The sequence below is a fragment of the Solea senegalensis genome, linkage group LG5 (genome assembly GCF_019176455.1).
Source record: "Solea senegalensis isolate Sse05_10M linkage group LG5, IFAPA_SoseM_1, whole genome shotgun sequence".
In the NCBI taxonomy this organism is placed as follows: Eukaryota; Metazoa; Chordata; class Actinopteri; order Pleuronectiformes; family Soleidae; genus Solea; species Solea senegalensis.
The window spans coordinates 10,606,599-10,634,378 of record NC_058025.1 but is presented as its reverse complement, the minus strand read 5'-3'; the positions used below and the strand labels follow the sequence as shown (position 1 = coordinate 10,634,378).

General features: G+C 39.6%; 2 protein-coding genes across 3 annotated transcripts; one reads left to right on the top strand and one right to left on the bottom strand.

Moving 5' to 3' along the window:
• Positions 1-5: 5 nt before the first annotated feature.
• wdr31 (WD repeat domain 31) lies at positions 6-10,868 on the bottom strand. 2 transcript variants are annotated; one of them, XM_044025682.1, is made up of 11 exons: positions 10,731-10,868; positions 9,673-9,801; positions 4,522-4,593; positions 4,165-4,297; positions 3,782-3,856; positions 3,503-3,647; positions 3,213-3,313; positions 2,974-3,041; positions 2,168-2,309; positions 1,499-1,661; positions 6-1,392 (listed from the first exon to the last, which is right to left on the bottom strand). In XM_044025682.1, the coding sequence occupies exons 3-11, from the start codon at positions 4,566-4,568 to the stop codon at positions 1,190-1,192; spliced, it is 1,077 nt and encodes a 358-aa protein (XP_043881617.1). In that variant the 5' UTR covers positions 4,569-4,593; positions 9,673-9,801; positions 10,731-10,868; the 3' UTR covers positions 6-1,189. The 2 variants fall into 2 exon arrangements, with proteins under 2 accessions (XP_043881617.1, XP_043881616.1); XM_044025681.1 differs by lacking the exons at positions 9,673-9,801; positions 10,731-10,868 and adding an exon at positions 5,333-5,666.
• Positions 7,893-27,780, top strand: LOC122769267 (guanine nucleotide-binding protein G(q) subunit alpha). Its single transcript, XM_044025680.1, has 7 exons — positions 7,893-8,946; positions 17,505-17,689; positions 21,819-21,973; positions 22,096-22,224; positions 23,513-23,642; positions 24,214-24,367; positions 25,934-27,780. The coding sequence occupies exons 1-7, from the start codon at positions 8,811-8,813 to the stop codon at positions 26,122-26,124; spliced, it is 1,080 nt and encodes a 359-aa protein (XP_043881615.1). The 5' UTR covers positions 7,893-8,810; the 3' UTR covers positions 26,125-27,780.

Below are 27,780 nucleotides of genomic sequence, written 5' to 3'. Positions count from 1 at the left end.
CATAGTTACTGTAAAAAATTTTTTATTGCTGAATTGTAAAGAATCAGACGCAGGAACCGGTGATGTTTAGTGACAAATACTCCAGTCAATTCTCAGATAATGATTTTTTATGGCTTGTAGTGAACCCTACATTTTAGAAACCTCATGAATTATTGAAGGTGAACTCATCTGCATCACATGACAAAGCAATACATTAAGCTGACTTGTTACCAGAATATCAACAACTGTACTTTTTTTTAACAGACAACAATGATAACATTAGTATTAAAATACACGTCACGTCCTGACAATGATAATTTCACAAAGGAATGGAAAAAAGTTGCCAAATTCATTCACTTAAGGCAGCTGATATTAATATTAATATTAGTATTTGTTAGTAATACAAACAAAAAGTTCATAGCCTTTTGTTAATTGCAGATATAATTGTGCTTTCTATAAATTTGGAAAAAAGCCTTTTTAAAAACACCTGGTAATAGGTTTTAAATTGAGCAGCTTTATGGATTTATTCCATTCTTCTTCAAACTGTTTTTAATTAAATAGGAACAACTCTGATGTTTTGCATAGTAGTTTTTCCAGTCGGCACATAAACTATCAACAGCATCACTATACAAAATATTGAGATCTGTATCTTTTAAACTCCCGCTGATTAAAAACCTACCCAAAACAAAGCCGTTTTGATATTCAGATCTGTCCGTGGTCTAACACTTGATAGCTTAAAAATTTAGAGCACAAACTAATCAACAGCATAGACATGATCTTTACTCTGCTTTGGAAAAACCTTCCACAACTCTAAATCTGACTGTTTCAACTAGATTTTATGTGGAAAAAATAAATTAATAAATCAAAGTACTGAAGATAGTGTAAATTCCTATTTGATTTCTCTGACAGAATCAGCAGTTCTGCTCTAAGAATGAAGTTTTTAATACCACTCCTTCTATATAGGGATGTCCTGAATTGGTGTATCAACTGTGTAAATCCTGCAGTTGGACCAAGAAGGTGACAGAACAGACACTATGGCTTTGGTGTTAAGTCTCCCCGCAATTCTCTTGCTGCTCTCTTCTGTCGTTCTTCACTGAGTGGCAGTGTAGAAAAGCTAAATGTCTGTAGAAATATGTTTTGTGAATCTGTTAAAAAAACTGACGCTCACATCCAGTGTGTAGACTTGCACCACAGCTCTTTGCGGGGTTCTTCAGAAACGTGCCACTACCTTAACGTCCAGGCCTCCTGCCCCACCAGAACCTGCTCCATATCCCTGAGCCTGAATTGATCCCTGGCCCACCTGGATATGGTTGAGGCCATTGCTGAAGCTGGCACACAGCAGATTGGTGGAGTCACTTGGAGCCAGAGAAACCAGTGGACCAGCGCCATCTAGAGACAATGTCCCTAAACAAGCTGAACAGAAGACATCAGATGGGAGTTAGTAAGAAAAGACAAAACCAGCATTTACTTCAGTGCATTTTTCTTTTTCTAAATGTTTTTATTCACTAGTGACCATTACCTGCTGTGTTCTGATCCCAAATCTTGATGGAGCCGTCATGGGAGGACGTTGCTACCTGAGCTGAGCCACCAGGAGGCGTGGGCAGAAACACACAGCAGGCCGTGGTTTGGAGGTGACCTCTGTATTCCACGACCTTACATCCAGGCTGACGCAGATCCCACAGCTATTAACACAGACACAACTCCACTGAGAACAAACCAATCTTGTCAGTATTTATTTATTTATTTTAAATATCTGTACACGAGACCAGTGGCTACAAAACAACATAAACTTTTATTGGACGGGAGAATAACAAGAAAAAACAAAACTACTTGTAATTAGAAAGGGGCTGGACATGTCTCCATCAACACATAAAACATAATGTTAAAGAAAGCAAAACACACAGTAGGGGGCAAAGCTGGAGTAATACACACAGAACACAGAAATGTTCTAAAACCATCTGCACATAGGAAATATCTACTTCCTTTCACTATTTAAGAATGAAAACAACGGTTACTGTCTGAGTAAAACCTGGCCTTTATGCCACATAATACACAGAGTTGTTAATTCCAGTTAGTAATTGTCTAGTGCCTGTTCGGTCAAACCCAGGAAACAGGCCACCTACTGGAAGCATCAGATCTACAGCTGTTCAGCCAACAACATCCACACAAACACCTCCTGTGGCCTCACCGTGGCTTCACAGCCCTGCCCTCCAAAACCGTTGCTGCTGGACACCAAGTAGTTTCCATTTGGGGAGACATCACAGTGGGTCTGGATATACTGCTTGGCTGGGAACGTATTGGTCACCTGCCATGCACGGCTGTCCCACACCCTGCACACATACACAACCGAGTCTGTACCATAGACACAAACACGTGTATATATACGAGAATACAGTGTTATGCATTCTGGCGCACTATAACGGAACACCAATGTTATGTGTCTGAGCCTATAGGGCCTATATAGTAGCTGATACGCAATCCCATCATGCAACTCTCTGAACCAAACAACACCAATTTGGCAGGATTCCGCATTGTTCTCCACAGCCCCTTTTCCACTGCAGGAACTTTTCTCATTTACAAATGAACGTGTTTCCACCAAGAAGTACCTACTCTTTTCAGATTACCAGGAACTCTAGAGGGGCCGGGTTGTGTGCTGAAGAACACTGATTGGTGGAACACATTTTGCAGGAGAAACCCACCTTTAAACAAGACCTTTAAAAGAAGGCGAAGATAGAAGAACTTGTTCATTTTGCTTTTGGTCATAATATGGAGTGGATGGAGGGAGATTACCGGGAAATCTTTTTCTAGTAATACAATTTCCTAGGAAAGGTTGGTGGAAAAGGGGCTCATGTCTGCTTAAACCCACAAAAAACCACTGACACTCACAGCCTACAAACTGCATTCCGTACACATACAATTGGCATATTTCTACTGAAATTCAATTATTTTCCTGCCACACTGCAGCTTGGTCATTGCAGTAGCAAATCTTTCTACCTTATGGTCTTATCCTCAGACGTTTGGACTACAGAGGGGCTGTCTGGAACCCAACACACATGAGTCACCTGGACAGAGAACAGAGGAAAGTTTAAAGCCTGCAGGCCCTGACCACACGAAGTAAAGGTCAGGTAGCATGACTTTTTGATATACGGTATATGGTATATGCTCAGGCACAGACCTAAAGTAATCCACAATGATTGAAATAACATTTAATACAAAGATGTTTTTGTGCTCACCAGGTTTCTTGAGATATTGTGTCTCTGTTCACATTTTGCGGATTCTATGTCCCACAGGCACATCCAGTTGTCGCGGGAGCCGGTGCACAGCTTTCTCCCATCTACAATTCACAACACAAACAGTGCCATATGTTCAGAGCAGATGTCGGTGTGCATAACATTGTTCAATCATGTCCTCAACTAAAACACTCCTTAGCCTAAAAGGTTAGGTTGAGGCATTTAGTTGTGATGGTTAAGGTTAGGATAAGGGGCATTATGCCTACGATGTGTGTCCGTGTGTGCTTTTATACCAGGGCTGATAGCTACTCCATTGACCACCAACTCATGCCCACAGAACTCCTGGATAGGTTCATCGCCCTGGTGTAGGTCCCACATTAGAACAGTCTTATCCCGAGAGGCACTAAAGATCCATGTGCTGCCTGAATAACACACCACCTGGAGGATGGACGGACAGAGGCAGAATTAGAGGAGGACAAGGCCCGAGGACGCACATGTGTGTGGTGTGACAGTTCTGATGAGCATCACAACTTTATCAGTTTGTGCGTGCGCACACACCGTAGTGACGTTACCTTGGTAACCTCTCGGTTGTGACCCTGGAAGGACTGACATAGTCGGCCTTGTTTCCAGTCATACACCACCACAGTCTACAGGGGTAAAAATACATATATGGAGTTTATAAACTCAAACATGTGCATAAACAAATTATATATATATATATATATATATTTTTTTTTTAGAGGTGTAAAAAAATATACTGATACCCCTCAAATTGTCACCCCTATATAAGGATTTATATTGTATCACCAGATTCTTGCCAATATACATATTAGGGTTTTACATAAAACGTTCGTCCTCTATACAATTCAAAGTTAAATTATTCACTCATCTTTTTTCTAATACTATGATAAAAATCCAACAGTTTTGAAAAAATGTACCACTCATGTGCATTTACCTGATCACTGCCCCCAGAAACACACAGATCAGGGCTGAGATGTGTGACTGTGTTGATGGATCCCTGATGGGCCGGTTCATACTGAACCACCTGACTGTCGACAGTATTATCTGCCTTCTCCCCCTGAGACGCCCTGCACAGAAGACACCACTACTAAGAAATGATACACAGCTGAAACAAATGCACAACTCATTTCTGATAATATAAAAGACATGTGTTTTTTAAACATTTGATAAAATACTGTTCCAGCCAGTTACAGCTATAAAGTATTAAAAACATACACACGGTGTTTATACTGTTGTAGTCCACATGTAGTTCGAACAAGTACACAGTGTTGTAGTAATAAACATAAGTCACCTGTAGAGGTCGGACCTCTTGCGAAACTTGCTCTGTAGTTTCCCCATGTCTGCCTAATAACCTGCTACCACACTGACACATGGACACAAACAAGGCAAAGGTATCAATCTATGACAGATCTTTTATTTTTCTTCATGTGCTGCAAGCAGAAAAAAACGGTCATTCTCTGTTGTGAGAGATGATGAGGCGCACTGGCAAAAGTCTTGTTGCATCCCTGCAAATTCAGAATAGTTAAGTTAAATTCACTTAAAATTGAGACCAAGCCAAGACAGCAGCAGCAACATTATGCATACAACAAGGTTAACAACAGTAAACTTGTAGTATCACCAAAATAAAAACATTTTCTGGAGCCTTTCATACAAACTTTTTGAGCCTACAAGAAGCTCAATATGAATTTTGATTTCTTTGCAAGGTGATGAATGCAGTATTCTAAATGTAATCTATTGATATTTGGAATTCATATAGCATATCTTCGGTAGGTTATTTATTTAATTTTATTCTTCAGACCTCTTGAGAGTCTGCAATAACGATTGAATTGAAGTGAAACAAATATTATTTTCTCAGACACACTCCTCAGCTGAGCTCCGACTATACCTGCTCCTCAAACAAGCAACAGGAAGAAGAGGGTTTTCAATCCTATTAGACTGTCACAGGGAATTAGTCTCCAGAAAACACCTGCTACGAACTCTACTGGCAGTTATTATGCAACACTAAGGGCTTTCAAAGCGAACTTACCAACAGTAAAGGTGGTTTAAAAGTATAAACACACACACCCATACACAGAATGACGAGGAGGGGGGAGATTTCTTACCTGCCACTAGCAGGCGTGGTCTCTGTGTGCTGCTGAGGACGGCTGCTTAGCCCACTAGCATGCTAACTAATCTTTTTCTGTCATGACAAGAAAGATCGGTGCGTTTTAGAAGCAACAAAACATGGACGGACAGACGCGAAGACTCGGTTCAGTCGTTGACCGAACGACTGAGACGCGTTTTCCACGCGCTGCCATGACACTGACTCGCTGTGAGTGCGTGGAAAAGTGAGTAGAAGTGAATTTAAAGTACAGCAGACACGTCCCCCTCTCTTTCTCCGTAGCGACCAATGCGACGCTTTCTCGTATCCAGGCGAGGGCGGGGTCACGTGACACAGGGAGGAACAGGAAGTAGCCGAAAGCGTACAAAATAAAGTCCGATTTTTAAAATGTTTTTTGTTACTGCTTTATCTTCTTCAGCCAAAGACTCCCCTACGAGAATTAATTTAATGTGGCGATCCCCTTAATGTATCCCCCTTGCAATAATGTATATAACATTTATGAAGTATAAATTGTAAGAATAGAGCTTATAGATTATATAAAGTAAAAACTATTTCAGATTACAAAAAGTTTTTGTTCACCTAATAATGTAAGGACCAATATTCTCTAAAAAACTGTTTTTTGCCAGGGTGCCAGGGTACAGTACACCAACTAACTTGTGACAAGTAGTTGTCCTGAATATATTAAAATGTATTTTATTTCTAAATATGATTAAACCAGTGCTGTTTTTATTTTCATCTTTTTATAAATCAACTGCCAATGCCCATGGCTGGATTAAGATGGGTATTGTTTGCAGCATTAGTGATTGCATTCAAATAAACACAAATTGGCACAATTTCAGCTGAAATAATTACAGTATATGCATGTATGCGTTTTGAATATCTTCAATACCAAGCCAGGAAATATAGCAAGGTTTTTATTATCATCTGGTAATAATATGGTATTTTGATTATATTATGTTTATCTAGTGGTTGATTGGATATTGGAAAATCTTATTAAATAATACAATGATAATGTCAATCGTAATGTCTTTACATGCCTGTGTGTGTCTGTGTGTTTAAGTATTGCACATTTGTGTGGTTTATGATACTGCTGCTAAAACACCATTTACAAATATTGTGTCTATTTTATGTTTCAATGGTGCATATTCACAGCTATTTTGTTATTTTCTTTGGTTGGCTATAAAATAAATATTTTATATTGTAAGGAAAGCACAGGATAAAATCTGCACATTAAACTAGAATCTAGACTATATACTGAACATCGAATGACAGGTTACAATGTTATCAACTTGTGACTGTGCAGTTCTCTGGAGAACTGGTTGAATGACTCCCCAAGCTGCAAAACTGGGGCGAATCAGTTGGGTCCCTTGATAGCTAACATTAATTCTGCTGGAACAGTTTTATAGTTGTTCTTTCCATGACACATTTGTGTGTTCTTCATTGTAGCACTGATTCCCCCCGTTATGTCATTCACGAAAGATCAGGCCGGCTTTGACTTCATAAGCTGCATGTAAACAGATGCATCACAGGCAATTAAGGACTGAGTCACTGGGATGTCCCCATTTAAATGGTCTAAATGGGCCACTTAGTTAGGTTACGATCGACAATGCTCAATACCTATGTGAGATGACCTCAATTCTACTTTTTTTGTGGAGCAAATAGTTTAATTGAGTCTGGCTAAAGATCAAACTTCAAATTACTTTGTGGCAGACATTTAATTTTAAAGTAAGAGAGATAGATATAAAAATAATATCCCTGTTTCATACTCGATGGTGCAAGTTGCCTCTTTACATTGTCAAAAGGACTTATATACCTGTAGATATGACTCATTGCTTTTATTTGTTCACTCCTGCATGGCTTATGCTGTCTTCCCCCTGACGGGGCACAAATTTGTTGCACGACAGTCAACACACTTACGCGATATTCACGTAGACTGGGCCAAGCGGCGCGATTGGTGCACAGTGACGCATCAAAACCCGTGGCCATCGCACAAATCACGTCCAATCACCAGTAAGATTCTCCAAATTATGTCACGTTAACTTCTGGCTCCGTACAGTGTTGTGAAACCCCACAAGGTGACGGTTTAAAATAAGGCAACTTGTGTCGAGGCTTCCCATCGCGTCAATCACGTCCATGGCCGTACAGCGACACAACAAATCGTGTTTGGTGTGAACACAGCATTGCATTTGGTTCCATTGCCATTCAGACATAATTGTGACAAGGAAATTAAAATATAGTATGTAACATTTACTGTTAAAAAAAAAGAAAAAAAAAGGCCTGAAGGGACCATTGGCCCCTGGGAATCTTCACATGATCAAATCTTAAAAAAAGTTTGGACACCCCTGCTTTAAAGCTATTTTCTATTGTATGCTCCCCCCCCCCAGTATCTGAAATGTTACACACTGCACCTTTAAATAGTCGAATTGTTGCATTTCTGTGACTATGACTTAAAAATCATTTGAAGAGAACTTTACACGCTCGCGAGTCTAGCTCGTCCATTCATACACATTTTTGTGTTTGTCTGATGTGACACTCCCCCCTTTTCTGCTCGATGGGAGGGGAGACGTCAGCTTGGCAGCAGTGGAGGAGTGGAGGAGTGGATGGCCTCGATAATACAAATACATGAAGAGAATTGAGGGAAAGGAGAAGATTGACCGGAGGAGGAGCAGTAGCAGCAGCAGCAGCAGCGTGTGTCTGTCTTTCCTCATCATTTCCACCCCTGACGTGAATCTGGGATAATATTCCTCCACCGCGCTGAGTCGACGGTCTCCGGCTGAAAGGCTGTGTTATATGTGTCTTTCTTGTGTTTTTTGAGCAGACACAAGGAGATAACTGTACTGTATCCCAGCCTAGCGGATTGGAGTGAAAGTCCGCCATATTCTGCCTTACCACGCCCGGGAGTCGAGCCAGTGGAAAACAAACCTGGGGTCGCCTTATTTTTCAGGTTTCCCTGGTTCTCCTCATCCACGACGATAACTTGGACACGCGCGGATTTTCTTTTAAGTGTGTGTGTGTGTGTGGTTGAAATTCTCCAAACACTTTGAAGAAGAGGCTGGTCATGCCTGACGAGATCACTGTACGGAGGATGTGTCTGAAAAGGATCTGTTGATCATATTGAGAAAGAGGGGAAAGAAGATTACACCAATTAAGACAGTCAGCCTTGAAAACATCGCTGTTTTTATTTTAAGGGAGGCACAGAAAGACGAACCGAAACGGGGGGAGGAAGAGGGGCGGGGAGGCGGGGGTCAATTATTTCTCAAAACATCTTATTTTTCCATTTCCCCCAACTACAATCTGTGCGCTGTCCTGGCTCATTAGAAAGGGCGTCCACGCGTTGCTGCTGGGCCTGTATGAGGACGTTATTTCACATCCACAGGCCCCCGTGTGTGTGTGCTTTTTCTGCCCAGACGACGAATCTAAAGTCTGGATGAATTAGTAAAAGTGAGTGTTTGAATAATAATTAAAAAAAGTAGGAAAGAATGACCCTGGAATCCATAATGGCGTGTTGCCTGAGCGAGGAGGCGAAAGAAGCCAGGCGGATCAACGACGAGATCGAAAGGCAGCTCCGCCGGGACAAGAGGGACTCACGCCGGGAGCTGAAACTGTTGCTTCTCGGTAAGCTCGACGGGGAGGGAGAGAGGAGTGTGTGGGGCGAATTCCTTTCATCAAATAAATACCTTTGTCAGGACAGAGGCAGAGAAAGAAGGGAAGGCGGAGGTGGGGGTCTTTCAGTGGGGTTTCCCACCTGAGTGAAGTTTGTAATGTGTCCCTGTTGTGAGCAGAGTGCACAGATTTGATTCTATATGACTCAGGTGTTGACTAGGAAAAACAAAACAAAAAAACACCTGTTTTGAATAACTGACAAGATGAGGAAACAAATGTTTTTCAGCCATTCACAGCAACTCATAGTTAGTTATGAGTTGCTGTTGTTTTTTTTGGTAATGCATGTTTATTATTTATTATCTTTATTTTTACTGTCAGCTGCTGTAACAATGTCAATTTCCCACTGTGGGACAAATCAATGATTATCTTATCTCTAATCTTAGTGTATCAACTATTGGTTGGGCCAAAGTCTAGCATTTTATTGGGAGAAGCTGTATTACACCTGAGCACCACCAAACCCTGGCAATGATTATATCACAGGAGCAGAGGTTTGGAGTAGGTCGTCCTTTTAGCCTCAAGACACACAGACCCAACAGGCGGATGATGGTAAAGAATGGCGACACGGCCTCAGATTGGCATGTGTTGGGGGAAAAAGTTGCACTTGCCTTGCACACAGCTTTGTCTGCTACCTGCAAGCAACAGGAATGTCCACTCTGCACCTGTGTGACATGAAATTACCTTCCTTACTAGTAGCAGGTGGCATGAGTCTGGATTCACAGCTCGTTCTCATCCTGAGAGTGTCACATCCTGCCGCTCTGTCACGTCCCATGGCGTTGCCTTCCAGACGCACAGGGCACCCATCCGTGTCTGAAAAGAGAAGCACCAAGCAGTGCATTTAGAAGCTGCTCCGAGTGTCCATCCACACTTTAACGTTGCTGTGAGCATCAAGAACATATATACGTATATCATTTATGACTTATTACTGGTCATGGAAATGCTGATATTAACAAAATAAAAAATAAAAGTGAGTGAGCCAAAAGTGAATATCCACCTTACTCCTAACCTTAGTCGTTTTTTTGGCCCTAACCTTAACCTCAGTCATATCATGATCTCTTACCCTAACTTCATATTTTAGTTTTTTTTTACTTTACACTGCTTTGATCCGCCAGTGGGTTGACATTGGAGTCAGTTTTTCACGGAAGGGTACCATGCGCATCTGTCAGGCGATGCTAAGGGACATAACAGAGCAGTGGTATATGACTGGCTGATTGGCTGGGACCAAACAGTCATTGGCAGTGATTTCCCTCATTGACTTATTACAGTGTTACACCTAAAAAGCCTTTGGCAAGACACCGTCTTGAGTCTTAATTAAGACAGTCGTCTACTGTCTTAATTGTCTTTTATAAAGATCTGGACACGCCGCCGTCACACTCGGCCAACAGCAAAGATCAACAAGCAGCAATCGTTGCATCAGATTATAGCATTTACGTTCTACACCTGCGTGACAGGAAATCACTCTCTTCACCAGCAGGTGGCGTTACGTTCAACCTGTAGCATTTGTTATGTTGACTCTTGCCATTGTCATTTACTCGCTTTGTCATTTCTGTGTTTCTTCTCCTCTTCTGATTGGCTGGAGCTAATGATTGATGAACTAGTTTAACACAACAGTAACAGTCAGTCGAGACACAGTAAGCTGAACTCTGGTGTGGCATGATGAATGGAATTACAGATTTGGTCCGGTGGAAGAAGCATAAGTAGTTTTGGAGGAATACGGGGGAAACACGTCATTTACTCACCATCCAGTTTTCAATTAGATTTTCAACGAAAAGCCCATTAAATGTGATGAGAGTGGTGTTGCCAGAAACTGCTCCTCCCGTTCCACTGCTCTCCTCACTCAGTTCTTTTACAAATGCATAAAAGATACAGTGTTAATCTGGCCGGAAACCTAGATCTTAAGAGCTTTGTTTTGCATCCTTGGGGACCTTTAAGAGAGGCTGAATGAAGGAGGTTTCCCCTCTGGCCTCCTGTTAGCATAAAATGTTGCAGTGAATCCCCTGTAATAGGATTTGAAGGAGCCGACAGCCACATCCCTTTTCAAATACGGACTAATAATTGTGTCGTTGTTACCCCCTTAATCTCCTCTAATACCTTACAGTTTGCTAATTATGCAACCAATGACAATGAAAACAAAAAGGATGATGTGTTGGATTGTATTCATTTCTTTAATTAGTCACTATTCTCACATGATACCGAATATTTAATGACATAAACCAAATAATTGATTGTTATTGTTCACACTCAAGTTTTTTTATTGTTTGTTTTGTTTTGCAGCAGCTGCTTCTCAGTGGACCCTATCAGAATTGGCTATTAGTTTTCAGAGTGGTTTCATAACGAGCCTCTAATGACAAGAAGCGTACAGTTAATGTATTTGAATATGCAGTTGTAGGGAAGCTTTCGCAAGATCCATTAAGTTGTAGAGTGAAAAGTTTCCTTCAGTGGTTTACCACACATGTGATTCACAGTAACACAAAAGCAATTATGAATTTTCTATTATGTAAAAAGGTATACTGTAAATACTTCCCGGTTCAGTTCATGACTATATGTTCATTTTGTGTGATGTCATCCTAAGTGGAGAAATTTGATAGTAATATGTTCTTACTGACCGAATAGACACACACACACACACACACACTAACATGCATCCAAGCTTATGTGCTTTACTTTTGTTTGCATGTCTTCTGTTACCCCAGTGGCACCACTCTCACTACTTGTGGTCGAGCTAACTGGAGGAAGTACTGTGTGTGTGCATTGTGTGGGCTCCATTATCTCATAGGCTATTAGCGTTATTGTTAGTTTTCAAAATCACTAATTGCCTTGTGCACCACGGGGTCATGTAAACAAAACTTTTCAATTATGCTCTGCAGTTTTTCGATTCTTCACAATAATAGACTTATTTTTCATCTATCATCTTGGCTGAAAGTGACCTTTCAAACCCACTTATTACCATATGTTTATAAAACACTGTAGATACATGCACGGGTAAGATGGATTACATACAGTAATATACTAGCAAGAAAGTTGGACTGATTGGACTGATTTAAGTTGATTTGAAATCAACTTAAAGTTATACTTCACCAATTTATGATCCAGTGACATTAGGTCCAAGTCTCGGTCCGAGGCTTAAAACTGCAACGCTAATTCCGCACTTTTTAGACCCACTTGTAGGTGGACGGGACCTCATTCTCAGAATGTAAACAGTGTCCGCCATTTTGCTAACAGTTACGCTAACAGGACCAAGTGTCACTGGTGGGCACGTAACAAAGAAAAGAATGAAGATATTTTACAACTCAGTGGAAATTGAGGTTGGGAAGCACAATTTTTCAAAAATACTACATCTATTCTAGAAATATAAAGCTAAACGCAAATTGGTGAGGTGTACCATAAGAGGTAGGGTTGGAGATCCTGGGAAAACAGTTAGAGCTACATTTTGAATTCAAAGATCAGAGGAAATAAAGTTAACCTACCGGTCCAGTAGAAACAGGGCCACCATATCATCACTTTGTGACCCTTTCTGGGCTTTCAGTTGTTGCCACCGTTCAAACGCAGCGCCGATGTTCAAAGGTCAAAGGTTTTGGGTAAAAGAAAAGGGAAGTTACAGGAGGCTTTTTTACAGAATCCAACTGCTCTATACTTTGCAGCTCTAATGTTGTTAAATAGGTGAGAGAAGTTGTGTCATCCTCAACATTAAACCATATTGGTCATACCTCAGTTAATCCTACCTCATCAAGGTGTGTCCCTCTGCTGTGCTGACAGCTGGTCAAGTTTCTGCATCAGCTGTTCCTGCAACATACATCACATGAAGAACACTTAAGCTGAGAATGTCAGCGTGGCCAACAGAAATGAGCTGCTCTCCCCTGACGATGAAATTATAGCTCACACCAAACCATTCAAATCAAAATGTCTGAAGTGAAATATTTCTACAAATCTGATTTGTAGAAATCTTGCTGTTAGTGGGGACCCAAGTAGTTGAGCTAGAGGGGGAGCAGCTTTTTAATAATTGTAGGACTTTCTGGAATGAGAGCAATCAATTCTGAATGGAAAAGTACACCTTCAATTCAGCCTGTATGGATTTGTGTTATTGTGAAAACAAAATGATTTGATTAGTATGATGTTGGTTGCTCTCCTGTCTGTTATCTTTGAAGCACGACATACGTCTTGAGGGGAGAAACGTAATGTGACAGGTGGAAGGAAAGCATGGCACCATAACACAAGCTTAGATTCCAAACTTGGGCTGTCATGGCAAGTTTAAGATGAATAGAGACGACGGGAAATGACACATTCAGCACTGTAATGGTGACGAAGACAAACTGGAAACTATAGAGAGGAATAGTGAAACTGTGTTCATGAAGAAAGGGAACAGGAAACAGAATTGTTGGCAGACATGCAAGATGTGTTAGAGCAGTTGCTCGCAAACGTTTTTATACCAAGTACCACCTGAGAAAATATTGAGCTCTTGAACTGACAGCATTATCACCAACATTAAATTTAAATACAGTGGTGTAAATAGACTTTTGACAGTAGGCAGATTTATTCCCAATAAGATAATTTACTCTTTCATCATCCTCCTCTTCCTCACATACACTGCTACAGTGAAATTAGATTAAGATGGAGTGACAGATAAGGTGATCTAATTATTATTATTGAATGTATTATAATTTTTTTTCGATATGTTTCATTTTCTACACACTCTGGTCAAAATTCCTTAGCTCCATTCCGATCACATGCCCTAGTACATACAGTAGAACAGTATTTCTCCATGTACCCCCGGAGGAAGCTTGCGTACCACTGGTGGTACACGCACCACAGTTTGACAACCGTGGCATTAGATCAGTGGTTGTTAAACGTTTCATACCAAGTACCACCTGAATAAATATTGCACTCTCGATTTAACAACGTTGCAATACAATGGTTTAAAAAGTCAGAGAAAATTCAGCTACAGACATTTCACAGGAGGCCACTGATGGTACACGTACCACATCTTGAGAAACATGGCGTTAGATAACCGAGTTTTGGCAGATTAACCATGAGCTACTGTATGTACATCTTGGTGCATTGTGGACAGATTTTCTACCTTTCAGACTGCCTCATATTTGTTGTTTTACGTAGGTTGTTTTACACTTTTGTAGATAAAAAAGGTCATTGATTGTACCATTTTATCATAACAAAAAAATGGAACTTCCGTGAGACTTTGAAGTGCAAAGTGTAGAATGCAGCCATGAGTGTGGATGTTTAGAAGCTGACTGTGTTAAATGTTGCCGGCACCTACATTATTTTTTAAAACTATCAACAACTAATCAAATTCTCGTTTTCATGAATGTTTAATGTGCTCGTCGTGAATTCAATCCCCGTATAATGTCATGACTCACTGGGATAAATTACCCACCATGCACGGTAAAGTAAATCTACTGGAAGGACACAAACATGGGTTATTAGCACAGGTTATTTTACGTGAACACTATAATAAATTCAAAGTTAATCTAAAAAAAATATGGCCAAATATTTGTTCATGCTCACCGAGGCTTAAGAGCTTTAGGTAGAGATTAAGAGAAAGATTAAGAACCAGGATTTTTTTTCCTCTACAATTGAAACAATTAGTCTAATTAATTAGTTTCTTTGTCTATAACTATAAGCATATTTATCATTCACGTCTCAAACCGTGATTCATTTGTTCAAAGTAAACAGTGTTAAGAATGAATAATTATCAAGCTTGTCTCCAGCTGCTAAATGAATTAAAAAGTGTCCAGTTACAAAAGTGGCACAGCCCACCTTCAGTCCTCAAGAGACGATTGGACCTAGTTTATGACGCCTGTCCCCTTTAACACGCCTACACATGCATGCACAGAGGAAATGGATTAAAAATGAGTCTGATTCATTTGATTCAAATGAGTCTGATTCAAATGATTAAAACCACACTTTTTTAACTCTCACGTTTTACACATCTTCTGTCAAATACATTTGCTGACATGTTGATCTCCCCGGTCACCGTCAGCTGCTTTTATCGGACAAACGGCAGCTGTGGGAATTCCTCAAGGCTACAACTGAGCAAAGTCCACCACAACTTTTAACAAGCTCTTAACAAACACATAGCTGTAAATGTGAGTGGGAAAACATATGATTCTTGTATGAAGGCAGCCAAATTAAAGCTGCAGCAACAGAAAGTCCAGAATTGGGGACAACAGTGTCATCAATTATAAGTGATTTAAGGTTAAGTTGGTTTGCAACTACAAAAATGCTATTATGAAAACCACTAAATAGTAAATTGAAACCCAAGTTCAAATTTTTTGACCGGGAGTTTGAAATTCCTGCCATGCCTACAAATGGGATCCTATATTAAATCCTTATCCTACACATTTTCCCTTCAAAGCAGACCCCTGTTTAATATGAATAGAAGTAGGGCTATAAACCAGTGTTTACTACTGCACAGGAAGTACAAACTCGAGTGAAAGTCACTGCAACATGCCCCAAAGCATTAATAAAAGTGAGCCTGGTCCTCTCTCTTCAGACTGTGTATGTATCAGTGATTTTGTACCCCTTAACCCAATTATTTAAAGCCGACACTAATGCTGTGGTGCATTAAAGGACTGTGGAAATGCACAATTTCCAGGATGTGTGTGGTAGTCAGTGAATAACGGTCCATTTGATTACCATAACATCTATTTTTTTGTTCTTACTTGCATTTGAGTTTTAAATTTCAAGAGCATCAAAGTAAGTTTGAATGCTCTCACCTCAAATGCGATGTTGAATTTAGTCACAGTAAATTCAAACATGTTTATCTGGGTTTAAACAGGTTAATCCTGGTCCAAAAAGTTTGAAAAGTGACAAGGAATCCTATAATGGTGTAAACACACTCATACGTAGTCCTGTACACCCATACTCTCTATTGGCATTTGTTGGTGCAGAGGTAGCACCCAGACGTGAGTTGATGGAGTTGATTTCTTCTGGAGAATTTGCCATATTTTAAGGCCTTCTAACCATTTTTGTCAAGCCTGCAGTTGTAGAGGGTTGTTACATCCTCTGCAACCCTCTAAATTCTCTATAACCTGTGTAAAATAATCTCATATTGTAGGATGGTACTTCAATGCTACGGCATCGCTCAGTTACCAATAAATCATGTGATTTCAAAACAATTTCACTCTCTTATAACAGACATGCAAAACATTGACATGCACTTGTTTCTGCCAAAGGAATTCAAGAGTCAGTCGTGAGGCAAAGTTAGATTGTTTAGTTGGTCTGCCAGGATTCTCAGTGAACCAAAGAAAAACTATACCCCCGCAGCCGTTCACATCCAAATAGTTCCTGTCACCACTCACCACCAAGAGCAGAGAGATGTTGTTCTTTTTCAAACTGACCAAACAAACGTCTGAGAGGAAAGTAGCTGGTATTAATATTATGAGTGTGAGTGACTTTAATGCTGTAGAGTAGGGATTGGCAAGTAAATTTGGCTTTGGGCTAAAATATAATATCTTCATCAAGCAAAACCTTGTTGTTTTTTTACTCTATTCAAAATGGCTTTTAATACCCATTAGTGTGGTGACAGTTTTTATTCTATCAGTACACTTTTTGATTGGTATTTCCATGCTTTGATTTATGTTTCATGAAGTTGCTTTTACCGTTAGTAAAGCACTTTGGTCACCTGTGGGTTATTATAAATGGCTATAGAAATAAAGTACACTACATTACATATCAATGCTGGCGGGCAAGTTTTGGTTCCATTGGCCACCAGTTGCCGACCACTGCTGTAGAGGTTGTATGGACTAGGCCAAAAATAATGAGGTCACAATGACCATATCTGTAGTGCGTGGTGTCAAACAGGTTGCAGTGCGACTGAAAACACAAACTTTCAGAAGTAAATTCCGCTACTCAGAAAACCCAGTCACTCAGCAGTTTGACGGGATAACCGCTTCTTTCCCTCACCTGCCTATGTGCTGCAGCTGCATACACACCAAATCCTTTTTCTTTCACCTTTCAGTCTGAAGTTTGTAACAGTTTTAAAGACCCATGAGAATGGGACGGACCATTAGGGTCAGGAATCATAATACATCAGGCCCCGGCTGTCGTGGCCTAGAGAATGCTAATGCTGCTTCATATTTGCTGCTTGTGTGTATATAATATAGCAAACATTTGCTAATACATTAATGCATTTCATAGCCGCATAACTATCACAACCTAATGGTAAGCGTTAAAATCCTCCACACTAATGTACAACAGATCTCTATCAACACTTAAGTGCAATCCAATATGGCTGGTTACAGAGAAGGAAGAAACACTTTACCCTGTTTCTGGGCCAGAGACTGACCAGTCCGTCCACCCAACTGTGGAACGTGGTCTGTGATTGGACTCTTAAGATTTTTGCGGCTTTCGTTTTGCTGCTCAATTCTGATTTGAGACCCTATAGAGGTCATGGAAATTCCTACATGACAAACTGCCTATTAAAAAGGAGTGCGGCTGCTTACACAGCAAGTTAAATGTCCAACAAAAAATAACCTCTGTTCCTTGTGTTATTGTCTCAGGCACTGGGGAGAGTGGGAAGAGCACATTCATCAAACAGATGAGGATTATCCATGGTGCCGGTTATTCTGAGGAGGACAAAAGGGGTTTCACCAAACTGGTCTATCAGAACATCTTCACAGCCGTGCAGGCCATGATCCGAGCCATGGAGACACTCAAGATCCCCTACAAATATGAGCACAACAAGGTAACTTACATTCTTAACCCTCTCTGTGATTTCTAAGATGAAATGACAACTGTAAAAGGGACAAATAATTTAAGAAAAAGACAGAGAGAGAGAGACGCTGCAAAAGTGCCCACAGCGTGCCTGTATATTTTTAGAGTGCCGTCTATCTTATTTAAAACAGCCATCCATAATCGTTTCCTGCCCTTTTTGGCACTTCCTGTGTCTTAAACGTTCTCCACCACTCTTTATGCACTTGTGTGTGTCTGCAGGTTTTCATGCATTCAGACCTATGTGCAAACACCTATACACACAAATACATGTATACTGATATCATTTGACTTCACTGTATGTAAATGTGTTTTCGTTAAGTTGTGTTTTTCCCCCTCTTAGTTGTAGTTTTGGGAGATGTTTGAGTACAGTCACGAAGTACAAATACTTCAATGTACAAAATTCAGATGTCTGTACTTTACTTGACTTGACTTTATTTGAACCCTAATTATTTTTGTTACTACCAAATAAAATAAGAAGAAGAGTTGGTAAATGGTTTGTATTTATATACCACTTTACTAATCTTGATGCCCACTCAAAGCTGCTTTACACTACAGTTCTGCCATTCACTCACATTCATAGAGGTCATCCTCTATCACACCCATGTATCTTGCCCAATGACACTTATAGCGGAGCCAGAAATCAAACTCACAACCTTCCACGTTTGAAATATAACATGCTACCTTCGCTCATTTCTAACTCTTCACTTTTTTCATATCTTTACTTCTAAAACTTAAACAGGTTTTGTTTCTTTTGATACTTGAGTACAGTAAAGGCCATACATTTTAAGACTTTTACTTAAGTAATATTGTAAAATAAGTGACTTCAACTCAAAAGCAACACCTTTTATACAATATATCAGATTTCAGATGAGAGCTGCTTCACTTTCTCCCCTTCTTTCCAGTGGGGTGATTTATTTTATTTTTTTAATGAAAACCTCAATCCAGTGATAAAAGAAAATGCATTCACTGTGGCTGTTGCAACTGTATGTGAGATTTTAATGAAAAGAAATGTTGCGTAAAAAGATGCCATCGTAATTTCAATCTTTTTGTTTTATGTTGACACGTCATAGTTTTTTTTATTAGATTTTGTGAAAATCTTTGTCAGCACTGAGTTTATTAGAAAAAAGTTAAGGTCCTGAGCATCATCATCAGATTCTCATACACTGGCTGTAAGACCAGTAAACCCACACCTTAAACACCTGTCGAGCAGCAGGTGTGCATGAGGTTAAAGCTTTGTGTCAGCTTTGAGATTCAAAATGGCATGGCCACAACCTGCATTAAATATAGTTAACTCTGTGCTTTAGTGGTGGATCATACTTACTTTCGCTTCCTATCCACTGTGTGCATGTTCAGGAAGAAAGAAACTGAATGTTCTGTTTGAGCTTTGTAAAAAAGGATTGCACTGAAATCATTTTTAAGTCCAGCACTTCAGAAGTGAGAAACAACAAGAAGCATTTGTTATGTTTTCCGTTGAAGAAATGTATATGTCATAGGTTAAGGATGAAGTAGAAAACATACAGCAGAACTACTTCACTTTGTTCCTAAAGTCTGTGTGTTCTCATCATATGCCTAAAATGGGAAGTATTTATGTTTTAACAAAGATCTCACCGACATCACACGGGAAGTGAAAATGAGCCGTCGTGATCATGTTTACACAACCTGTCTGGACATTTAAAACAAACCACTGTCACAGGCACAGCTCAAATCAAAGCCACTCATTCATATATGTCAATCTGACATTCTCTCTAATGTGTACTGGATAATGGATTTCTCTTTTGTCTTCTCACTTTTCAAGTCTAGATCATCAGATGTCTAAATCATTTTGAAACCCTGTAACTGCATCTCCATCCTTCTTGCTCTAATGCAGGTCATGTAGTCCTCCACTACTAAAAATAGGAGCAATGTTTTGTTGTTTGTGGTGATGGGATTGGGTGTTTGGCTCAGGACCATATTGGTTCAGTGAAATGGGTTTGTTTTTGCTATGGTTACATGTTGATTACAGTCTGCCATTTGCACAGTCATGCAGTATTATTATAATAGTCTAAAACAGTCATTTTCATCCTTTTTCTTGAGAGCCCCATGTTTTTTAAGGTTGTATACATCTGTGACCTTGTGGTTAGGGTGGTCTCTAGTTCTGGAGTAGGAGGTTGGTGGTTTAAACCCTGTCCGTGCAATACCAAAGACATGTATGATAAAGACAAGCTTCTCTGCTTACCACTCAGCATGAAGAGAGGTGTGGGGGGGAGGTATTCTGTGATGGCTCTCTGTGGTGAGACTAGCATCCCATCCCGTTGGAAGTAGAAACACTCGTAGTGCTTCCGCTTCTCTGTAACTGGAGATAAGCACTGGCTACACTTACAAAAACAGAAGAAAAAAAAAATCCATCAGTATTATATTGCAGAAATTACAGAAACCAAAACTATTGAAGCATGGAACTGTTAAATGAACCAGTGAGTTTTTAATATAACTCAGAACTTATTATTTTCTGTGGATACTGCAACATATCACATGACTTTTACCTGTGATTTACATTAAATGTAATAGTCATACAGACTTTTTTGAGAATGTCAGTATTTTCTTCTCCCTGATGCTTCTCCATCATCTTTGTTTTTAAAAAAAGAAAATATTTCCCCCTTTGTGATACAAGATCTGGAAATTAAGCTGTAAAGTTTTTTTTTTCCCCCTCACAGAAATCACCAATTTGACATAAAATCATTGCACCTTTCGGGGGTCCCCAGTGGTAGTTGGTAACCTGTCGTCCAGAAAACAGTACCTTTAGAAGTCAACAAATGATTGTATTGGTCCAACTAGGGATGGGATTTGATACTGGTCCAAATCACTGGATCGGATTTCGGACAGATAGAAATGTGAAATCCGATACAATCCAAAAATCCCATCCATTGCATGTTTTACTCTGCACAGACAAAAAAATATAAATAAAAATCAGCAAAAGCATTTTAGCCGAGTCATGTTTGGGCTGTTTATTTCTTATTTTTGGGAGAACACAGTTGGAGAATTATATCTTTGAAATGACTCAGCACAAATGTGTTGCTGCATAGTTCATAAATTGTCTAAAATAATATCGGTAGATACTCGATTTTGTGATATCGGTATCAGACACAAACAAGTGGTATCCCTAAGTCTGACTAAAACTGTGGCTAAAATCGGGCTAGTAAATTTTTTGACGGATGAGGAGACTGTGTCAACCTAGAAAATTTGATGTTTTTAAGCTAATGGATTGTAGGAAGACTGTGTACAGTACTCGACGTGCTAACAACTAGCCGCATGCTAAACCGGAAACTGCCTTATACTAACAAGGCCCACTGGTGAAGCAGAGGCAGACACACTTTATTCAATAAATAGATTTTCCACTGGGACAAGGACAATAGACCAAGCTACAACCGTAGCTCAACGTACAGTAGCTGAGCATGGAAACATACTGGGTGTTCTGTGTAGTTTAATGCGGGGTAGATTCCGTAGATTATGTAGTGTCATGTATAATTAATTCCAATAAACCTTTTATAGTAACAGCTTTCTATTTTATAAAAGCCTGTCAAAGGATCACACTGAATGACTTGTAACTGCCTGCTAGTAATATGACATATGGGATTTAAAATAAATAAATGAATAAATGGATGTATGTATAACCTGTGTATTTTCTCATTACACATTCACTCATACTCATACATTTAAATGGCAAAAACCACTTTGGCTCTTGACCTAATGCGAGTATTCATGCTGGCTTGTGAAACTATGTCGATGTTTTAGGCACATGTTGATCTCTTGTTATGGGACACAGGAGACTTTTAATGAGAATTCTGGGGCGGGAAAACTTTCCCCTTTAATAGGCCCAGTGGGATTTAAGCCTTAGATATTAGGTCAGTGCTGAGCCTCAGGGCTCAAATGCATTTCTGGATATAGAATATGTGTGCGAGTTTGAAAATGAACCAGTGATAATTAGAAGTGTGCACAACCGGCATTTCAAAGAAAACTCTTCCTTTAGAGTTTGAAAATGATTCATTACATTTTGATAAATGTAAGATTTTCCTTGTTGTGCTGCTGTGTATTGTATAAAGTCCTATGGTTCCTTTTCCCACCAGGGTCACGCCAGTATTGTGCGAGAAGTGGACGTAGAAAAGGTCTTTGTGTTTGAGAATCCTTACGTAGATGCAATCAAAAGCCTATGGAACGATCCAGGCACCCAGGAGTGTTATGATCGAAGGAGGGAATATCAACTCTCAGACTCCACTAAATAGTGAGTAGGTTGTCAGCCTCACTCTGAATGCTGTCTGAATTAAAGGCACTTACCTTTAATACAGTAAAAAGTTTTACTTTTGCATTGTTTGTGATGACTGGTCATTTTCTCTGCCTTTGTAGTTACCTGAATGCATTGGACCGGATCTCCAGCCCGTCTTACCTTCCCACACAGCAGGACGTGTTGAGGGTTCGAGTCCCAACCACAGGAATCATTGAATACCCATTCGACCTGCAGAGTGTCATATTCAGGTAAGAGCAGATTCACTTCATTCAAGTTTGATCAATATAATAGAACAGTTTAAATGACTTTTCTGTATGGATGTAGAAGAATACAGAGAAAATACAAACTGTTGAGTTTGACTGTGTATAATTTTACTCTTTAAACCTTTCAAATATTGTACCTACATTCATCTTCAGTTGTACTTAACAGTTACAGTGTAGATGAATATTTTACATGCAGAAAGTACAGTAAGCTAATAGAAGATAAATAAAATATGATGCCTTGTCAGGTAAGTTTTCCTACTGTAAAACTATAAAAGCATTGCTTAATATTTAATGCAGCAGGTTTTTATCTGCCTGTGTTTTACAGTGTTATACATCCCTACTGCTTTTCTGCATTTTTCTCAACTCACTCACCGTTTATAGCTAAAAAGAACTTCATCGAAGCATTGAAAAAGAAACAGACACAACAGTCTTCATTTCGTTTTACAAGGTAGAGTTAAGACAGGTTGACTCTCTGTCATGGCGACAGAAATGGTCATGTCATATCATTCAAACTATAGAATTGTCTTGTGTCTCCAACACTGTCATATTTTGCTGTTAGTCACAGCATCTGTGTGTCTTCGACCATTGGACTAAAACATATTTCAAAGGACCACCTTTGCTTTTTTTGTGCTCCTGTCGTCTTTACAGAAAATGTACTCCTCAATTATATCAACAACCATCAAACAATCAAATCCATCCATTATGCAATTGAAGGAAAAGCAGCACAGATATGCAACAATCAATAGCTAAAATCCATCCATCTTCTACCACTTTATCCTCCACACGAGGGTCGCAGGAGGCGCTGTGCCAATCTCAGCTAACATAGGGCAAAAGGTGGGGTGGACTGGGGACAAGTCACCAGTCCATCACAGGGACACAGAGACAAACAGCCATCCACTCTCACACTTGCAGTCAATTTAGAGTGTCCAATTTCCTCATCCCAAAAGCTGCATGTTTTCGGACTGTGGGATGAAACCGAGAACCCAGAGAAAACACACGCACACACAGAGAGAACATGCAAACTCAATGCAGAAAGGCCCTTGTTCCGACCAGGTCGCGAACCCAGGCCTTCTTGCTGCAAAGGCAAGAGCACTAACCACTACACTAATAGCTAAAATACATGATATAAAAGTAGATAAAAACAAGACAAACACACAACTGCACTGTGGTAATATACTGCTGTCTCATGACCAAATGAGGATGATTAGCCGTGTCACCATGTTTGGCCTCACATGTGGGAACGTTTTCAGTGGTTCCACTGACTGTTTTGTAGGATGGTGGACGTTGGTGGTCAGAGGTCGGAGAGGAGGAAGTGGATCCACTGCTTTGAGAACGTCACATCCATCATGTTCCTGGTAGCGCTCAGCGAGTACGACCAAGTGCTGGTGGAATCTGACAACGAGGTGATTTAATTAATAATTGTTCACAAATTGTGGGCGCCATGTTCACGTAATGTGGATGACGAGTTGTCTCTAAAAGATGAAAAGCTATTCCTGGATTTAAAATGATGGAAACGAGAGAGTTCCACGAGCAGGTGTGTGTTCATGCAGTATGCTTTTTGGCTGGCTTTGCTTTACTTCCACACATTTTCCTTTGTTAGTTGTAGAAGAGGAAAACACCAGCAACAAACCAGCTACATATCCTCTGTCCTACTGCCACATTGCATGTTTATTTTTTTATAAAATAAGAGCATTTTGGTCTCCCGCTGCAACACAGACTGTGATATGTGCGTAGAACTTGCTCTCCAACTGGCTTACTGAACTGTTTAGTTCAATTAAACACTGAATTGTAAAGTGCAAGTGAGAAATGAAACCCTCAGGAGGTGACATGACTGCCCTTCTCTCTCTCATCTTTGCTGCTCTCCCTCTGGTACAGTAACACCTTTATTAAAATCTGTGCTTAATGACTGTGAAAGATGGTAGTTTAATTAAATGATTAAACCATGTCTCCCTCCTTGTCTCACTCTCTCTGCAGAACCGTATGGAGGAGAGTAAAGCTCTGTTTAGGACAATAATCACGTACCCCTGGTTCCAAAACTCCTCGGTCATTCTGTTCCTCAACAAGAAGGACCTGCTCGAGGAGAAGATCATGTACTCTCATCTGGTCGACTATTTCCCAGAGTATGATGGTGAGCAAGTATAACTACTTCACTACTGTACTTAAGTACTAAAATGCTGTATCTGTACTTTACTGGAGTATTTTTTTTCTCCGGTCTTCAAATATAATACACAAATGGCACACCAATTTGAGCTATCAGTAAGTGCTAGCTAAGTAGGTAGCTACCCGCAGTTCCTGACATGCTGTGGCACATGCAGATCTGACATCACAGTGTTTCTCCCAAGATCAGTTGGATACATTTAGAAATGCTTCCTGGATATGAGATGATGAGATGATGAGAAAACTGATCCAACTGGAACTCATTATGGAAACTTCTCTTGTATGTTATTCACTCAGAAAAACAGAGCCAGACATGTAGCATCTGATTGAATCTAGACCACTTTTAAAACCACAATTTAAAAGCGCAAATGAATTATTTATAAATTAAACCATACAATTCCTAAACTGAATTTATTTGGCTAGAATTGATGAATGAAAATGACAGTTTTTAACTCTATTTAGTTTTAAATCGTTGTTTATATTTATGTTGTGCTTTTTATGTGGAGCCAAAAGCATTTTTCCACATTGTGGAAAGTGGTTTAATCCTGCATACAGAATTTGGCATGCATACGTTTCCTTGACCATTTTGTGATATCTAGAAAATTCAAAAAGTACACCGCATAAATCTAAATTATTATGCAAATTATATTTTTCTCTGATTTTCCTAAATTGTCAATGCAAATGACAGTCTGCATAATTTTCAAGTCATCAGCCATTCGAGTATAACAGTTTCAAAACATTTTTTTAGTTGTAAAGTAAATGGTCATTTGTTGAATGTGCAGCATTAGGAGGTCATAATTACTGAAAGCAAAAGCAATTTCAATCAGAAACATCTTAACAGGTCAAGTTACATTTTAACCTAGGACCCCTATTTGACAGCAGCTTCACAATTCTTGCATCCATTGAACTTGTGAGTTTTTGGGGAGTTTCTGCTTGAATTTCTTTGCAAGATGTCAGCATAGCCTCCTAGAGCTGCTGTTTGGATTTCTTGAGGATGCTCCAAAGGTTCTCAATAGGGTTGAGTACGCTGTTGTGTGTAATAATTTGGAACAGTGCATTTCAAGTTTTTTATTTTTGAAAAAAAAACCTGTTATCATTGGGAGGTTTGTTCAGCAACATTTAAATTAGACTCTAATGACTTGAAAATTATGCCCACTGTCATTTGCGTCGACTATTTAGGAAAATCATATACTTGTCATCACAGACAAGATTCACCAGCTTCTCAGTACTGTAATTCCTAAATGGTTGAAAAACTGCCAGATATCGAAAGTGAAAGTTATCTTGGAAAAAAGGGTCAGAACCGCTCACTCATTGAGCATTTTTTCTACAGCCATACAATCGAAATAAATCCAGGCAGCCGGAATATCATGATGGTCCTAAGAGGGTTAATCTAACCATACAATTGGTCGTCATTTTTGGTAATAGATCCTCCTAAATGAGGTTTCTTTCTGGGAGTTGGACAAAATGGTTGCCACTGAAACCCCAGCACATGTCATATTGCAACAGCTTTACTGACAGGACATTTCCATCTCCCCAGGTCCACAGAGGGATGCCCAGGCAGCCCGAGAGTTTATCCTCAAGATGTTTGTGGACCTAAATCCAGACAGTGACAAGATCATCTACTCTCACTTCACCTGTGCCACTGACACAGAGAACATCCGCTTTGTCTTCGCGGCTGTCAAGGACACCATCCTGCAGCTCAACCTAAAGGAGTACAACCTGGTGTAGAGCGAAGCAGGGCCTGCCAACATGGACGCCCTCGACACACACACACACACTGACTGACAATCTGTGAAAAGAGAGATCATAATATACACATACCGGAAAAAAAAGAAATCTCAGTAATATAAAAAAAAAAAAAAAAGTAATGGTTGCATAATACTAATTTATTTGCCAATTGTTGATCTCTTGGTCCCCAAGGGGTGGGCAGTAAATGTTCTCTTGCTATTTAAGGAGTTGATGAAATATTTGGAAGGAGGAGGGCAGGATATCTGGGAAGTTGGGGAGCGATTTTGTTGCTGAATTTATACAGCAGAGATCCTCGTTTTAAGGCTTTGGTTTAAGTTTTTGTTTTGTTTTTTGTGCACTGCAGGTATGGGGGTGTCTTTTGTCCATCAGTCTGATACGTCAGAGCTGGACTTAATGCAATGTGTTCCTTCCCTCCTGCCTTTTTATAAAGAAGAATTTTATTTTGACCCCTTCCTTCTCACCTGTGGATTTATTCTGATGCTTTGTTTTGGCCGTTTAACCAACAGGAAACAATGTTACACATCTAATTAACAACTTCCCTTTTCCTTCAAGTATGAGTTCGCTTAAACTGTGATTTTTAAATTATTTCATATTGATTGACTTCAATCATTATTATTGCATTGCATTGACTTTGGTACCATCCAATGAGTTGGGCATGTGTGAACCATGGACGTCACATTCTGGAGACATGAAGAGAAATCGGCTTTAAAATGCTTTATTATTATTATTGTTATTATTTTTTTAAGCTTTGACAAATCCATCGCATCACGACGCACCATGATGGAGACGGGTCACTTTACACAGACTGAAGGAGGGGAAGAGGAGGAGAAGGAGCGGGGGATAATTTATGAGACTAGTGTTGTTAAACGGTTCCGTTCGACTGTGCCACATTAACGCTTTTTTTTTTTTTTTTTATTATGGAAGTATGTGTATTTATTGCCAATGCCAAAACAAGTCATTGCACCAGGCTCCTCTACGTGCTGTTTACTACTTCAGTGGAAAGTGGTGAGAACAGGAAAGAGCAGGGCTAATTGTCCAAAGGAGCATACTTATGTATCAATCAGCTGATTCTTGCAGTGTCCAGTAAAGTTGATGGTAACACACACACACACCGACTTTAGCTGCATTTAGTGGAGGCAGATTTGTTAAAGAGGACGCGGCGTCCCTCCTGACCCGTAGGCTCTCCTGTCCCATTTCTCCTGTGTCCTTACATTTATCCAATTACAGTTGACTGTTCAGTAGCAGTGGATAATTTAATAATTAATCATTATTTTAATGAATAATTTGCTACCTACAAAGGGCGGATGGTGTTGATACTCTTTTTTTCAAATGCTAAATTAAACCCGTCATGTTTCCAAATTGGCACATCAGATTTGCAATTCCATCATTCCCAAATTGAGTATTTTCACTTCTATAGAATATAAGCCTGTAATTTACATTTATTGAGGCATAGTGCAATTATGAATACTATAATCATTGTACATACATCAATCTCTCTCATATATGACAGCATCTTTGTTGGCTTTATAATCATTCATTTTTGGCAGATTGAATGTGCAGTATTGAAAATATGTATCTATGTAATTGTATTGTATGTCAAATGAAATTCTTTTTGGAAGAAAAAAAGGTTATTTA

Excerpts from the sequence above, each read along its gene's own strand:
- wdr31 (XM_044025682.1), bottom strand. The coding sequence starts at position 4,568 with ATGGGGAAACTACAGAGCAAGTTTCGCAAGAGGTCCGACCTCTACAG. Across the intron at positions 3,648-3,781 it reads ACAACCGAGAGGTTACCAAG|GTGGTGTGTTATTCAGGCAG; the intron begins GTAACGTCACTA and ends TCCATCCTCCAG. Across the intron at positions 1,662-2,167 it reads GGCAGGGCTGTGAAGCCACG|CTGTGGGATCTGCGTCAGCC; the intron begins GTGAGGCCACAG and ends CTGTGTTAATAG.
- LOC122769267 (XM_044025680.1), top strand. The coding sequence starts at position 8,811 with ATGACCCTGGAATCCATAATGGCGTGTTGCCTGAGCGAGGAGGCGAAA. Across the intron at positions 21,974-22,095 it reads CTCTCAGACTCCACTAAATA|TTACCTGAATGCATTGGACC; the intron begins GTGAGTAGGTTG and ends CTGCCTTTGTAG. Across the intron at positions 23,643-24,213 it reads TGGTGGAATCTGACAACGAG|AACCGTATGGAGGAGAGTAA; the intron begins GTGATTTAATTA and ends CTCTCTCTGCAG.